Source organism: Delphinapterus leucas, unplaced genomic scaffold (genome assembly GCF_059928025.1).
Source record: "Delphinapterus leucas isolate spDelLeu-1000000601 "Yukka" unplaced genomic scaffold, BTC_Dleu_Yukka2 spDelLeu_asBTCV2_sq25, whole genome shotgun sequence".
NCBI lineage: Eukaryota > Metazoa > Chordata > Mammalia > Artiodactyla > Monodontidae > Delphinapterus > Delphinapterus leucas.
Genome location: NW_028322234.1, coordinates 13,541,797 through 13,558,627, shown reverse-complemented (window position 1 = coordinate 13,558,627; position 16,831 = coordinate 13,541,797). Strand labels below are relative to the sequence as shown.

The window sequence follows — 16,831 nt, the reverse complement described above, 5'->3', positions numbered from 1 at the left end:
ATTTTGTAATGCAAGAAACAATAATCTGGTGAAACAGGCAGAATACAAGTAATATAGCTAGTGGCATTAATAAGGTCATAAGTAAGTATTTAAGCTGAGAACTACCATTAGGTACTGCCCAGCATCGCCCCAGGTTGTCTGACCAGTCTGTTCTGCATCCATCTCTATCTTTAAGGAAAATGGTATACTAGCATTGTATGGAAAGTTCACCGAAGACGTCTGCACCTATAAGGCGAGTGGTGGCTCGTCGTGACCCCTTACAGATTGTGGAAGGAATGTCACCGTCTAAGGAGTTACAGGGCTGGCGCCAGAGGGAGAAAATTGATCTTTATGGTTGAGTAGGTATTTCTGCCGTTGGGGAGGTCTGGTTCACACATAATGCAGATGAACCATGCACACAAGAGGGCGAGGGAGGAGACCAAAGGGCAGAGGAAAAATTTTATGTTTAAATTTTTCTCTTCTCCCCTTAAAATGTGAATTTTTTTAAAGCATATTCTCTGCATTCAAAGACCTTATTCTCTATTTTTAAATTAATTAATTTATTTTTGCCGTGTTGGGTCTTTGTTTCTGTGCGCGGGCTTTCTCTAGTTGTGGCAAGTGGGGGCTACTCTTCATCGCGGTGCGCGGGCCTCTCACTATGGCGGCCTCTCTTGCTGGGGAGCACAGGCTCCAGACGCGCAGGCTCAGTACAAATGTGAATTTTTATTTCATCACTGTCATTCACTCATTCATTCATTCATGCATTCAGTGAGACACTGGACACCATGATGGGCCCTTGGGGCTGATGTCATGAACAAGCTGGACAAAATCTCTACCCTTGGAGCTGAGACGTTCTATCTGGGGAGACAGACAAATGTCAGATGGTGACGGATGTCAGAGACATAAAGGAGATAGGAGGAGGGGGTGTCAGAGGCACTATTTAAATAGTGATCCAGGAAAGCTCTCTGAGTAGGTGACGTTTAGCCGGAACCCCTGCAGGGAATGAGACCCCCAGCTCATGGATAAGGGGAGGGATCCCCAGCAGGGGAAACAGCACTTGCAAAGGGCAAAGATGAGCCCGCAAGGCCCCGCGTAGCTGCCACCTGCCCCTTCTGCACACGCATGGGGATCCCCTGGGCAGCAGGGTCTGTTGGAGGAAATCGAGGGGGACTGGTGTGATAAGTAGAGGGAGCCCAGCTGTGACCCCTGCCCCGGGCTGAGCACAGCATTGCCCACCACCACCTGCCTTCTCCCCACCCCATCAGCCGCATTCCTTATCTTTTGACTGGTCCTGTCTCTCCTCTTCCACGACCCCACCCCCGGTCACCATCTTCCCTCCTGGACAATGGTGGCAGTCCCCTCTCCATCAGCCACAGGACCACATCTTCCCCCGCTTCCAACCCTCCATGCCTCCCCTGCCTGGAGTTCAAGGGCTTTACCTGCTGCTCTTCAGCCTCTCCAGCCACACCTTCCCCCAGCCCCACTCCCTACAAGACTCCCCTGGTGCACTCTTACACCTCAGGGCCTTTGCACTGGCGGCTGCCACTCCTGGGGTGCCAAGCTGGCCTGCAGTGACAGTTTGCACGGAGGCCTCCCTGACTGCAGAGGCTGGGTTGGAGGCCTCCTCTGAGACCCCACAGTCCTCTGTATTCCCCTTACCCAGTCCATCTGTGTTAGGTGGGCCTCTCCTGGGACCCGGAGCTCTCCGCGGGTAGGACCTGGGCCCCCTTCCTGGAGGGGCCCTGAGCTCACAGGCAAATGTGCCCCTCCTTACTCCCCTTCCCAACCGTCATCCACGCAGAGAGCAGGTCAGCAGGAAGAGGAAAGGCACGTGTGGGATGGGAAGCGGCTGGCTCTGCATTATCACCTCCTGGAGCCTGACATGGCTGATTTTGTTATTTTGTGCTGTTGTGGGTGGCGAGGGCTTGGGTGGGGGGGCTCAGGATGAGGGGGACACAGAGGCTGGCTCGTCCACATCCTTCCTTCTGGAGAGACTCCCAGGCCCAATGCCCACTCCCTCCAGCCCCTCCAGGCCCCAGCACATCCCCAGGGACCAGGGGTGGCTGAGCCAGCCCATCCTGGGAATCCTGAGAGCATTCCAGGACTGCACTGGGAGATTCGGGGGTTTCTCTCTGACATTGCCCATGGTTCTCTGAGAGGATGGGATATTGTGTGGGGACCAGGCTAGAGGATGGCTCCCAGCCCCCTAGAGATACAGAAACCTTGGACCCCAGGCTCCACCATCAGGGACCCATGCTCTGAGCTTCCTGGAGACCCAGGAATCCAAACCCTTAAGGACCCAAGAAGCCAGGACCCCAAGCCCCACACTCAGTGATCCAGGCCCCTAGCCCTTTGGAGATCCAGGATTTCAGGACCCCAGTCCTGACTTTCAGGACCCCAGAAATCCAGGCCCCCAGCCCCTTAGGGACCCAGGAAGCCAAGACCCTAGTCTTTTTTTTTTTTAACACTGGCTCTGTTTTATTTATTTGTTTGTTTGTTTGTTTGTTTGTTTGTTTATTCCCAGTTTTTTGGTCATGCTGCATGGCTTGTGGGATCTTAGTTTGCTGACCAGGGATTGAATCCCAGCCACGGCAGCGAAAGCCATGAAAGCGCCAAGTCCTAACCATTGGGCCGCCAGCGAATTCCCCAAGATCCCAGTCTTGACCCTCAGGAACCCAGAAATCCAGGACCCCAGGTCCTCAGTCCCTCAGGGACCAGGCCCCGAGACCTTAAGGACTTTGGTCTAGGATGGTGAGGTTTTTCTGCTCCATCTGGCTCTTCTGCGGGCTGGTTCCCTAGGTTGGTCAGGACGGTAGGAGTGCTGCCCTCTTCTGGATATACCTAGTCACTGCTTCCCCCGACTGGGTGACTCTCCACAACCTGCGTGGGTGAGAGAAGGCCACGAAGTCCCAGCTCCACCCCCTTCTCCTGTGGGCCTCAGTTTCCTCATCTGTAAAGTGGGTATATGCACAGTTCTCTCACGTAGGTTGTTGTGTGCATAAGTCCTTCCGCACGATTAAAAAAAAAGTCTCTTCCGCAGGATAGAGAGAAGCCTGCAACAATGGGAGCGCTGTTAGCACTATTTCCGGAAACACATCAATGTCGCGTATCTCCCATTATTAATACCCTCCCCCGCCCCCCGCCACAAAGCACAAAGGCTCTTGGAAGAAAACTCCCTGCAGCCAGCAGGGCCCTGTGTGGCTGGCACCTTCCTTGCCTGCATTGTTCCTTTGCTCAGCTCCAGCCACATCTGCACACTTTTCTGATTTTTGAGCCCCTTGGCTGGCCCTTCCTCATCCTCCAGTTCTCTGCCCTCCAAGAGAAGTGGTCCCAGCTAAAGCGGCCCCTAGCCCCTCAGTCACCCTGTCAATGGTCTCTATGACCCCCACCTGTGAAGGTGTCTGGTTTGCTTATATCTTGCACAGTGCCCATTAGAACACGAGTTCCAGAAGGGCAGGGGCAGTGCCTGTTGTCACCACCGAGTCCCCAGCCCGTGGCTCAGGGCTAGGCACACAGTAGGTGCTTTACAGACATCACATCTGTAGGAGTTTCTTAATGATTGCTGTAAGGAATTACCTCAAACTGGCTGGCTTTAAACAACGTAAGTGTATTATCTTGCAGTTCTGGAGGTCAGAAGCCCAATACAGGTCTCACTGGCTAAAATCAAGGCGTGGACAGGGTTGCCCTCCTCCTGGACATTCTAGAGAGAATGTTTTCTTAGCTTTTCCAGCTTCTAGAGGCCCCCCACTTTCAATGGCCTGTGGCCCCTTCCTCCATCTTCAAAGCAAACAGTGTAGCATCTTTCAACCTTTCTCTGACTCTGATCCTCCTGCCTTTCTCTTATAAGGGCTCTTGGGATAACACTGGGCTTACCTGAGTAATCCACGATCATCTCCCCATCTCCAGATCCTTAACTTAATCTCACCTGCAAAGCCCCTTTCACCCTGTCAGGTTGCCTATTCACAGGTTCCAGGGATTGGGACGGAAACATCTTTGGGGGTCATTGTTCAGCTGACCACAGCACCTGAGGAGGTAGATGTTATTATTGTTCCCATCTGATAGATGCAAAAACTGAGGCCCAGGGAGGCAAAGTCACTTGCCTAGGCTCGCCCATCAAGTAAGTGGCAAGCACAGGTTCTAGACGCTGGTCCTTCTGTCTGCATCTGCCAAATCCATCCATTTGAGCCATCTGTGAGTGGACGTGGGGACACAGGAGAGGGAAGAGTTGGGGGCGGGGTGGTGAGGTGGATGGCAAAGGGGCTGCCAAGGGGACAGGAGGAGTGTGTGTTCTGTCCTACTCTAGGGGCTTCCCCAGATACCTCAGCCAACCCAGTAAGATGCCCCAGGATCCCGGGGGGGGTCCTGGAATTGGGGGGGAAGGGATGCGGGAGGTTGGAAACGACAAGCTACTCTGTCCCAAGTTCACTTCCTTGGAAAACGGGGTGACAGATAGGGCCGTTCCATCCAGGAAACCCTGGCTGGGCTCCAAGGTCATCTTTGATTTGCTGACTCAGCCCCAGACAGTGGGGTCATGTGGTCACTCAGGGGGCTGTTGGTGGGAACACCTACTGGGAAAGGATAAGAGGGTGGCCGGAAGGGGTCTCTTCTGCCCCCAACCCCCTGCTTCCCAGCGCAAACCCCTTTGGCCTCTCCAAGACAGACCCTGCTTTCCCTCCCCCACCTCACTCTTTAGGATAGAAGTGCAGGGAGCGGGGGGACTGCTTTTCCACAATGTTCCACTTCCAATTTCACCACGTGGGCACACCACCTTCTATTTCTCCTCATCACCTCCTCTTCATCACCTGCCAGACTGTGAGCCCCAAGAAGGCAGCAACCACAACCTGAACCCCAACATTTAATTATGACAATGTTCAAGCATACAGAAAAGTTGAGTTTTAGAATGAAAATCCATCCCTAGATTCTACAATCAACACTGTCTATATTTGCTTGATTACAAATCTGTTCATCCATCCACCCCTCAATCCATTTTATTTTTCATGCATTTCAAAGTAAGGTGCAGACATTAGCTCACTCCAGCCCCCTAAATATCAATACTAAATCCCCCCCGCCAAATGCTCCAACCCACAGACCGTGAACTAGAGGTCAATGTTCACTGGCTGCTCTCCTAACTTTTTTCCCTTTTGAGTAAAATAACTTAGAATGAAATACACAAATTCCAGCAGTGTTTTCTTGGAGCTTTGACAAATGCATTCACCTGTGTAATCCAAACTCCTATCAAGGTACAGGATGTTTCCATCATTCCAGAAAGTTCTTTCATGGCCCTTCCCAGGAAGTCTCTGCCTCTGCTCCAGGGGAACCACTGTGCCCACAAGTTTCCAAGCTTGAGTAGTTCTGCCTATTCTAGAACTTCATGTAAATGGGCTCATAGCGTCTATACGATTTTGTGGGTGGCTGCTTCCACTCAGTCTAAGGTAAAAAAACAAGAGGTATTTTTACCTCTTGTTCTCCATTGGAACTCCAGTGCCTGGCATACAGTAAGTGCACAAGAAATGTTTCTGGGTGAGAAAATGATGGCATTGAATGAATGAATGAAATTGCTCCTTGTTCACGGAGACTTGCTCTCCCATCAGCTCTCCCCTCTCCAGCTTCTCGCTGGCCAACCTCCTCCTCGGTCTGCTGAAGCACCACTGTTGTCACCCCCAGAAGGCCCCTCTTTGGGGTGCAGTCAACAACCCTTCTATTTGTCTCTGTTCAGGGGGCTGTAGTTCCAAACGGCAGAGACCCCTCCCCAACCTCCTGCTTCCCAGCCCCCTGCCCTGTCTCATCTTCCCGTGAAAACACGTGTTATCAGGCCCATGTAAACCCGTGTTTCCCGCTTTCCCACAACATCAGCTTCAATTTCCAGCCTCATTTCCGCCCCCCGCTCTTCTCTAGATAAGCACCTCCACCTGGTTCTAGAACTGCTAAAGCCTCTCTTGGGTCAAAAATACCCTCCCGGAGCAACCAGAGCCTGGAGACATGGCTGAGTATTGGGGATGCAAAAAGGGTGCAACCACTTTGGAAAACTGTTTGGCATTTTCTTATAAACTGAATCACTTACCTACTATCCGACCCACTCCCAGGTGTTTACCCAAGAGAAGTGAAAACTTAAATCCATAAAAAGTTCTGTATGAGATTATTCACAGTAGCTTGATTCATACCCTCACATTCAAACAACACAAACATCTGTCAACAGGTGACTGGATACACAGATGGTGGTCCAGCCGATCAATGGGAGATGATTCAGCAATGAAAAGAAACAAACTACAACAGCGTGGGTGCATCTCAAAAACACTATATGCCCAGAGAAAGAATCCAGGCACAGAGCACTACACACTGTACGATTCAGTGTATATGGCATTTGAGAAAAGACAGATCTCATCAATAGTGATGGAAAGCAGGTCAGTGGTGGCCTGGGGGAGGGGAGGAGGGGAGGATTGATTGGGAAGGGACAAGAAGGAATTTTAGGAGGTGATGGAAATGTTCTAGATCTGCAGTGCAGTGGTGCCTACACATCTGTATATATTTCTCAAAACTTGTTAAATTGTAAGCTTGAAATAAGTGCATTTAAAATAAAATTTTTTTTTCAACTGTTGTAAAATAAACGTAACATAAAATATACCATCTTAACCATTTTTAAGTGGACAGTTCAGGAGTGTTAAGTATATTCGCATCGTTCTGCAACAGATCTCCAGAATTGTTTCGTCTTGCAACACTGAAACTCTGTACCCATTAAACAACAGTATTTGTCCTTATTTCACACAGCATAATGCTGTAATATGTGTCAGAATTTCCTTCCTTTTTAAGGCTGAATAATATTCCATTATATGGATGAGTATGTTTGGTTTATCCACTCATCCATTGATGGACACTTGGGCTGCTTCTCCCTGTTGGCTATTGTGAATAATGCTGCTATGAACATGGGTATGCAAATATCTTTTCAAGACCCTGCTTTCAGTTCTTTTGGATATCTACCCAGAGGTGGAATTGCTGGGTGACATGGAGCTTCTTGGGGGAGCCTGATCCTCGTGACCTTGATTTCAGTCCAATGAAACTAATTTTGTTTATTTCCTCTTTTTGGCCGCACTGCACAGCATTCGGGATCTTAGTTCCCCGACCAGGGATTGAACCCATGCCCCTGCAGTGGAGGCATGGAGTCTTAACCACTGGACCGCCAGGAAAGTCCCAATGAAACTAATTTTGGACTTCTGACCTCCACAACTGTAGAATAGATGTATATTGTTTCAAGCCACCAAGTTGGCAGGCATTTGTTACAGCAGCAGTAGGAAACTCATACACTCTTCCAAGCTGACTGTCTGGAAATCCATCAGTCTGGTCAACAGTCTACTAGGTATTTTATCTGTCCATAAGTCAGATGGCTCCTGGGAAAGGTCAATGCCTTGCTCTGGGTTGGAGTTTATTTATTTATTTATGGCCACACCACTCGGCATGTAGGATCTCTGTTCCCCCACCAGATATCGAGCCTGCACCCCCTGCAGTGGAAGTGTGGAGTCTTAACCACTAGACTGCCAGGGAAGTCCCCTGGGCTGCAGCTTAGAGGATTCAGAGAAGGGTTGGGGGTTTCCTGGTTACAGCACTGAAAGATTCTGCCTGGCCAGGGAGTTAGGATGCTGTTCCCTCCTGTTCCTGCTCAGTGGATGCTCTCAGGGCTGGGCAGCTTGGGGGCTCTGAGCAGCTTTGGTTCTGGACTCAGCTCTGCACAGAACTAAAAGCTGCTAGCCTGTCACTCCCCTCAGTTGGACAGTTGGATCCGTCTCCACTGGAAATGCTGGGAGAGCCCCCAGGTCCCCAAGACAGGAGCAGGAAGCTTTGGGAGTGCAGGGTAAATTCAGATCAAAAGTCTCCAGTTAATAAACCTAGGCTGTGTGCACCCCACACCCCCCAAATGGGTTCAGCCATAGCTTACAGTTTCCAACACTCTCTACCTGCAAAGCCCTCCCTTCCCAGCTCCATGTGCTGAAATCCCATTGTTCTTGGAAGGTCCATCTTCTCTGGATGTATTTCCTGAACATCCCACAGAACCTGGGTGCCCGAGACGAAAGGGACATGCTCATCAGATCCGGGCAGCCCCTCTCCCACCTGTCTCAGGGCCTTGTGTCAGGCTGCCCGTAGTCTCCACAATAGGGTGACAGTCTCCTCAAGGAACAGGGCCAGCACTGCAACATCTCAGCAGAGCTCCTCTCCCTGGGGACACAGGTGGCTCCTTCAAACGCATCATGTATTCCTCAGTCGAGTCACTGGTCACATTGTCCCAGGGGTAGGGATGGGGGTCAGACTCATTCCTGTGTCCCCAGTGCCCTACAGCCCCTGGCCCAATGCAGGTTACCCACTGGGTTTGGGGGGTATCATAGGCCCCTGAGGTCAGGGTCACTCACATGGGTGACATCAGAGTCTCTGAGATAAAGCTTAGAACAGCTAACCAGAGCCAGGAGCCAAGATTCATTTCTCATTTATTGATGCTCCCTCGGGCTGCAAAGAAAGCTCTCAAAATCCCTTCTTTGAGGCCTTCCATCTGCACGGTAAAATAAAGTAAATCAAACAGCTCCATCCTTGACCTTGGTTAGGGAGGGCGATAGGGTCAGATCACAGGGCTGGGGAGCTCAGATTTTGGGGCGGGTGGGGACTAGGTGAGGTCCACGGGTGAGGGGTTGCAGTGAGGCTGGAGCGGAGGTCTCAGAGTGCAGTTACTGGCCTACGCTGTGGGTGGGGTGGGAAATTAATGGAGGTGGGCGGAGCCAGGACGGTGAGCGGCTCAGGCGATTGGACAAGTGCCAGTGGGCGTGACTCTGGGGCACTGGGGGAGGTCAGCAGCTGAGCCTCTTCTCACAGATCCAGCTGTCGTCCCTGTTGTCGCACGGTGCGTCGTTCCACATCCCCGTGCGGAGAATCATGATGCAGTCCTCGCGCCCCAGCGAGTCATTGGGCTCCCCCTGATTCCAGTGGCTGCAGTGGTTTAGCGGAGGTGTTGCTGGGAGGCTAGGCTGAGGATGGCCATGGGGTCCAGCCTTCCTTTCCGGGGTCTAGCCTGTTTATTGCTTGGGGCTAACCTAGACATCCTGAGGGTCTAACCTGAGCACACGCACCTGCGATATAACTTCCTAACCCCAGAATTTAACCCTAGTCACTTCCTGGGGTGTAGCCCGCCCATCCCTAAGGAGGCCCTGAGATCTGGCCGAAGCGCTTCTCCTAGGATCCGAACTGTCAGCCTCCCCAAGTCCCTTCCTTCACCTGAAGCTGAGCGGGACTCCGTCCACCCACTGGTAGCCCTGGATCCTGCGCGCCCTGCGCACGGCCCTCAGGCCCAGCCAGTAACCGCGGCCACCAGTGTTCCGACTTAGGAAGCCCTGGGCAAGAGGGGAGACTGAGCCACGCGTCCGTCCGGCCCCGCCCCCAACCACGCCCCCTCAGGTAAACTCCTTCTCCCTGCACCCCGCCCCCCAAAGCCGGAGCTGCGCACCTGCTCATCCAGGCCCCCGACAATCACCAGGTGCGCTCTGGCGCCCTCGCAGTGGCGCTGCGCCTCCACCCACGTGGCCCGTTGGGTGGAGAAAAGGTAACAGGAGCCCTGGAATGGCAGCCACGACTTGGGGCACTCCTCGCAGGAGCCTGCAGGGTGGCGAGGATCAAAGAGGCGATATGCTCCCAAATGGAGCAGATGGTGAGGATTGGGGAGGGGAGTGTTGGACCACTGGGCTCAGGGTCGGTGCCACTGAGACCAGGCCAAGGTCAAAGGGCGGGGCCAGGCGGATCAGGGAACCCTGGGGCCCAAGGGCGGGATCCACTTGTCTTCTCCTCTCCCCTTCAACCCTCCGGATCGTGCTCACTGTTTCCGAGCCGGACTCCTTCCAGCGCCCGGAAGAGCTCAGTGCGGATGTTCTCACGGTCCCTACTGGCTTCAGCCAAGCTCTGGGTCACTGCGAGGTAAAAGGGGTCCAGATTATAGCCAGGCTCAGCATCAGTAATAGGGTCATGATTAGTTAAGGTCAGCATCCACTTCCGTAGTCATTGCCAAGGTCAAGAATGACATCACCCATTTTTGGATTGGGTTGTTTGTTTTTGTTATTGAGCAAACAACCCAATCCAAAAATGGGCAGAAGACCTAAATAGACATTTCTCCAAAGATATACAGGTTGCCAACAAACACATGAAAGAATGCTCAACATCACTAATCATTAGAGAAATGCAAATCAAAACTACAATGAGATATCATCTCACGCCAGTCAGAATGGCCATCATCAAAAAATCTACAAACAGTAAATGCTGGAGAGGGCATGGAGAAAAGGGAACACTCTTGCACTGCTGGTGGGAATGTGAATTGATACAGCCACTATGGAGAACAGTATGGAGGTTCCTTAAAAAACTAAAAATAGAACTACCATACGACCCGGCAATCCCATTACTGGGCATATACCCTAAGAAAACCACAATTCAAAAAGAGTCATGTACCACAGTGTTGATTGCAGCTCTATTTAGAATAGCCAGGAGATGGAAGCAACCTAAGTGTCCATCGACAGATGAATGGATAAAGAAGATGTGGCACATATATACAATGGAATATTACTCAGCCATGAAAAGAAACGAAATTGAGTTATTTGTAGTGAGGTGGATGGACCTAGAGTCTGTCATACAGAGTGAAGTAAGTCAGAAAGAGAAAAACAAATACCGTATGCTAACACATATATATGGAATTTAAGAAAAAAAAAAAGGTCATGAAGAACCTAGGGGTAAGACGGGAATAAAGACACAGACCTACTAGAGAATGGACTTGAGGATATGGGGAGGGGGAAGGGTAAGCTGGGACAAAGTGAGAGAGTGGCATGGACATATATACACTACCAAACGTAAGGTAGATAGCTAGTGGGAAGCAGCCGCATGGCACAGGGAGATCAGCTCGGTGCTTTGTGACCACCCAGAGGGGTGGGATAGGGAGGATGGGAGGGAGGGAGACACAAGAGGGAAGAGATATGGGAACACATGTATATGTATAACTGATTCACTTTGTTATAAAGCAGAAACTAACACACCATTGTAAAGCAATTATACTCCAATAGAGATGTTAAAAAAACAACAACAATGACATCAAGGTCAAGGACTGTTATAGCTGGGTGGGGTCCAGTTGCAGTTGGGGTTAGGAGTTGCAGTCAAGGTCAGAGTCCAGAGGTCAGGGTCAGGATGGAGGACACGACTGGGGTCAATGGTCAGGATCACAGGACAGGTGGGGGTCACAGAGGGGTCCGGAGGTGAATCAAGGGTAGGGTAACAGCCGGGGTGAGGGGTCAGGGATCATGGCAATGTCCTGCCCTCACCGCGCTCGCTCAGTTCTTTCAGGGTGCTCTCCTGCTGAATCAGCTTCGACTGTGCCTCTCTAAGCTTGGTGTGCACGGTCTGCAGCTGCGCCTGAGTCCCCAGGCCTGGGAAGGGGGGGCGAGGATGGGGGCGGGACATCTGAGACCAGCCTGCCGCCCCCGCTACACGCCAGAGCCCCGCTCCCACTCGCCTCCTCCAATCCCGGCCACAAGCCCCGCACCCTCGGTCCACCAGTCTCACAGCAGCTATTGCAGGCTCGGACCTCCTCCTTCAGGACACCCAGCACCGCCGTCTGCTTCGAGGCTGGAACGATCCCCCGTCCACCCCACACACTCCAGGTCACCCTCGGGGACTCACAGGACCCTGCCCAACTCCAGGGCCAGCCTAGCAGACTGTGAGGTCCCCACCGACCCACCCACTACCCCGATGCCAGGGTCCAAGACCCTCCCGCCCCCCGAACTTTGGGGACCCAAGAGCCCCTGTTCTGCACGTACAGTTTGTCCTCAGCAGATCCTGTTGGCCAAGCAGCGCCCCGCGCTCTGTGGAGGCTGCAGAGAGAGGGGGACTCGGGAACTCTTCCCACGGCCCGAGGGGTGCAGGGACCCTGATCACCGGACACACAGAGTGGGTGGACAGGCGTGCAGCGCACGTGATGTGCACACACACCGACAAAGGACAAACACATTCACAGGCACATATGCACACACGTGCGTGCACACAAACTCTGTTCTGACGCGTTCACACTCAGACCCAGGCAAGGGCCTGAGACCTGGCTGGTGTGCTCAGGGACGGAGAAAAGGTCTATGTCCCCAGGGGGGCTGGACACGACCTCCCCCGTCATCCAGTCACTCACCCTTGGAAAACAGGACGCTCAGAACGAGGGCCCACAGGATTGTGACCACCAAGAGAGCCAGGGCCAGGAGGAGGGGTCTCTGTCCCCAGCGTCCCCAGTGCCCTGGGATAACACAGATGGACTCCTGAGGAGTTCCTCCGGTACCAGGACCACCCTGGATCCCTGGGTCCTGAGGACTGAGCCCTGGATGCTTGGGTTCCTCTCAGGAAACTGACATTCAGAGAGGTACGGTAACTTGTCTGTGGTCACACAGCCCCTAAGTGGTGGAGTTGAAATTTTAATCCAGGTCCAGCTGGCTCTAGGGCCTGTGGTGTCTCTCCTGCGCTCACTACTTAGGCCCTCTCTGGGCTGGTCCTCTCCATTCTCCCATCAAGCCCCAAACCACTGGTCAGAGAGGGACCCCAGGGGACCTGTGAGGCAGCCCCATTGCTCATACCTCCGGGGACCTCCTCCAGCCTGCCGTCCCACCTGCTGTACCCGGCCATGTCCATGGTGAACAGACATCCAGCTCTGGGAGTAGATATAAAAGTAGCCTCATCCCTCTCCCCGCCCCACCCACCCCCTTCCTTCCTTCCCGTCTCCTGTGTCTCAATTCCTGGTGCAGAGAACCACTGACCAATCACAGCGATGGGCCCTTTCTGGGCTGGGCTTGGCTGGGCTGGGCTGGGCTGCAGTAAGGGTGGGGCGGGGAGGGGAAGTGGGGAGCTGAGGGGGGTTGAGGGAGGGTAGAAGGGATGGGGGGAGTGAACTGTGTGTGTGTGTGTGTGTGTGTGTGTGTGTGTGTGTGTGTAGTCCCAGCCTCTTGGGCGCCCATCCCCAGCCCCGACCATCACCAGGTACGTGCTCCAGCAACAAGTTCCAGGCTCTGCTGGGGCTTCACTTTGGAGCTCGGTCCGCATCACTTATAGGCCTGGCGTTGGCCTTCCTCCTGAGAGGGGCAGGCTGAACCCAGCCAAGTTCAAGGCGGCTCCCTGCGGGTACCTGAGAAAGCCCCTTCAGGTGTGCCCCCCCCAACCCCACGCCAGCTGCTCATGGCTCCTCTACTCCCCTGCAGGTGCCTGCCAGGAGCTACCTTTGACCCTGACCTTCATTCAGTCCTCTTCGACTAGAAGGGAGAACACAGCCAGTTGTTCCATGGAGGCCAGCTAAGCTTCTGGACTCTACTATTGGGTGTGTGTGTAGGGTGTCCATATGCAGCTTCTAGAAGCCTCTGTTTTTCTCCTCTGTGCAAAGGGGGACAGTGACAAGGCCTCCCTCCAAGGGATGCTGTGATAAAGAAATGAGGTTATGCACGGCAAGCCTTGGCACCATCCCCAAGCACAAAACCCTCCAAATGTCATTCATTCTTTCAACTAATATTGGACACCTACCACATGCCAGGCATCGATCAAGGAACTGAGGATACATCAATGAACTAAAGAAGAAAATTCCTTTTTTCTTGGAGTTAACATTCCAGTAGGGGGTGGGGAGAGACAGACAGTCAATAATGAACATAATTAAAAGGTAAGTTGGAGATTCGTTCAAGACGGCGGAGTAGAAGGACGTGCTCTCACTCCCTCTTGCGAGAACACCAGAATCACAGCTAACTGCTGAACAATCATCGACAGGAAGACACTGGAACTCACCAAAAATGATACCCCACATCCAAAGACGAAGGAGAAGCCACAATGGGACGGTAGGAGGGGCGCAATCACAATAAAATCATATCCCATAACTGCTGGGTGGGTGACTCACAAACTGGAGAACACTTATACCACAGAAGTCCTCCCACTGGAGTGAAGGTTCTGAGCCCCACGTCAGGCTTCCCAACCTGGTGGTCTGGCAATGGGAGGAGGAATTCCTAGAGAATCAGACTTTCAAGGCTATAAGACACTGATGAAAGAAAGTAAAGATGATACAAATAGATGGAGAGATATACCATGTTCTTGGATTGGAAGAATCAATATTGTGAAAAGGACTATACTACCCAAAGCAATCTACAGATTCAATGCAATCCCTATCAAATTACCAATGGCATGTTTTACAGAACTAGGACAAAATAATCTTAAAATTTGTATGGAGACACAAAAGACCCCGAATACCCAAAGCAGCCTTGAGGGAAAAAATCGGAGTTGGAGGAATCAGACTCCCTGACCTCAGGCGATACTACAAAGCTACAGTAATCAAGACAATATGGTACTGGCACTAAAACAGAAATATAGATCAATGGAACAGGATAGAAAGCCCAGAGATAAACCCATGTACCTATGGTCAGCTAATCTCTGACAAAGGAGGCAAGGATATACAATGGAGAAAAGACAGTCTTTTCAATAAGTGGTGCTGGGAAAACTGGACAGCTACGTGTAAAATAATGAAATTAGTACACTCCCTAAAAGCAGCCTAAATGCCCATCGACAGACGAATGGATAAAGAAGATGTGGTACGTATATACAATGGAATATTACTCAGCCATAAAAAGGAACGAAATTGGGTCATTTGTTGAGATATGGATGGATCTAGAGACTGTCATACAGAGTGAAGTAATTCAGAAAGAGAAAAACAAATATTGTATATTAACGCATATATGTGGAACCTAGAAAATGGTACAGATGAACCAGTTTGCAGAGCAGAAATTGAGACAGAGACATAGAGAACAAACGTGTGGACACCAAGGGGGGAAAGCGGCGGAGGGGTGGTGGTGGTGGTGTGATGAACTGGGCGATTGGGATTGACATGTATACACTGATGTGTATAAAATGGATGACTAATAAGGAATAAATAAATAAACATTTTTTAAAAACCCAAAAAACCAAATGAATAAGTGTAACAACAACAAATCTTGAGGAAAAACCAAGCCACCAGCCTGGCAAATGTCAAAGTGTTACCATTTGCTGGTAATAAATAAAGTATTTTAAGTTCAGATTAAATTAAATTTAATTTAAAAGTAAAAGGTAAGTTGAATAGCATGGTGGCTCTCAATTGAGGGCAATTAATCTCCCCAGGGGATATAGAACAACATCAGGAGACATTTGTGCTCATCACAATTGGTGGGTGTGCTACTGGCATCTAGTGGGTTAGAGACTAAGGATGCTACTCAATGTCCTACAATGCACAGGACAGGCCCCCACAAGCAAAGACTGATCAGTCCCCAGTGTTCATAGGATGAGAACTCTAATATTGTGTATTAAAAAGTCACAAGTGCTACGAAAAAAAAAATTAAAGGAAGACAAGTCAAGTTGGATAAAGGACCCTGGAGTGCTGGGCTGGGGCAGTGACCAGCAAGTAGGGTGGCCGGGGTTGGGCTCGCTGAGATGAAAAAATGTTTTTATTTTTGTTTTTTTGTAAGGAGCACTTCTTGCATTGCAGCCCCCCTTGTAAATGCATACACACACCTTCTGGCATCCTCTCAACAACCCTCAGAAATAGCAAACCGTATCCACTTTGTGTTTAAAAATTTTTATTCGATGCCTATTCTCTTGCCTTGTTTCAGGAAGGCATGAGAGAGACATATATGATAAAATAAAATGAAAAGACGAGAATTGTTTTTTTTTAAAGGAAGACACTCATTAGTATAACTCAGAGTCACGTGTTCTACACCGTCTTCCCAAGGTCCCCAGTGGGATTCAGCTCCTGAGCACATCCTGTATTGGCTCCTTCCCTTCCCTCTCCCACTTCCCTACATTTCTCCAGGGACTTCTAGAACCACCGCCCAGGTAAATTACAAGTCCTCAAATCCTTCTCTTAGGCTCTGCTTCTGGGGTGACCCAAAGACTCCTTGGGTAGCTGCTATCATTATTATTTTTTTTTTTTTTTTTTTTTGCGGTACGCGGGCCTCTCACTGTTGTGGCCTCTCCCGTTGCAGAGCACAGGCTCCGGACGCGCCGGCTCAGCGGCCATGGCTCACGGGCCCAGCCGCTCCGCGGCATGTGGGATCTTCCCGGACCGGGGCACGAACCCGTGTCCCCTGCATCGGCAGGCGGACTCTCAACCACTGCGCCACCAGGGAAGCCCTACCTGCTATTATTTTTGCTGTTGATATTATGATCTTTCCATGGTTGCCATCCAAGATCAACTGGGACCTCTAGTTGAATGAATTGTCCAGGTTCATGGAGAGAGTCTGCCGGAAAAGATTTTAGAATTGCTGATTTGTAGCCCGTTTTCCTGGTGGTAATTATAAGGAGGGTTGTCAGGGGATGATGAAACTGGATTGCTTCAACTTCACGGGAAGGGCTCCAGAGCTCATACAGGAAAGGCGGCTTGCCCAAGGCTACACAACCAAGAGGTGTTGGTGCCCTGACGTAAAGCCACGTTCCTCCGCCACAGAGACAATTCTCGTAGCTATTATGGGAGACTGAAAGATCCCAGCCAAATCCCACCCATCTCCTACACAAGCCTCCCTGCGATGTGACTTTGTTACTCCTCATGTCACGTGGAATCAATTTCCTCTCACTCAGAATCTGGACCATCCACGTGACTTGCTTTCAAAAGTGGATGTGAGAAGAGCCACCACGTGACTTCCGGGTCTGGGCCCCAGTGTGCTTTGCGGCTTCCGCACATGAGCTCATGGGATGCTACAGGTCTCCTTGTTAGAGAGCCTGGCTTTGATCCGTGAGGATGAGAGGCCACATGGAGGGGAAAGCGGTCCAGCTGGCGGCCAGCAACAAAGGTCCTCTTGGCTCTTCCAGCCGTTCC

General features: G+C 51.3%; 1 protein-coding gene across 4 annotated transcripts; it reads right to left on the bottom strand.

Annotated features, from left to right (window-relative positions):
- Positions 1 to 8,433: 8,433 nt before the first annotated feature.
- On the bottom strand, positions 8,434 to 12,715 carry CLEC4G (C-type lectin domain family 4 member G). Of its 4 annotated transcripts, none has more exons than XM_022557564.2 (9): positions 12,597 to 12,715; positions 12,161 to 12,262; positions 11,802 to 11,911; positions 11,548 to 11,610; positions 11,307 to 11,411; positions 9,825 to 9,914; positions 9,458 to 9,606; positions 9,229 to 9,344; positions 8,434 to 8,930 (listed from the first exon to the last, which is right to left on the bottom strand). In XM_022557564.2, the coding sequence occupies exons 1-9, from the start codon at positions 12,662 to 12,664 to the stop codon at positions 8,888 to 8,890; spliced, it is 846 nt and encodes a 281-aa protein (XP_022413272.1). In that variant the 5' UTR covers positions 12,665 to 12,715; the 3' UTR covers positions 8,434 to 8,887. The 4 variants fall into 4 exon arrangements, with proteins under 4 accessions (XP_022413272.1, XP_022413270.1, XP_022413271.1 ...); XM_022557562.2 differs by having other exon boundaries at positions 8,434 to 8,943; positions 12,597 to 12,714; XM_022557563.2 differs by having other exon boundaries at positions 8,434 to 8,943; positions 11,802 to 11,855; positions 12,597 to 12,714.
- Between the last annotated feature and the right edge of the window lie 4,116 nt (positions 12,716 to 16,831).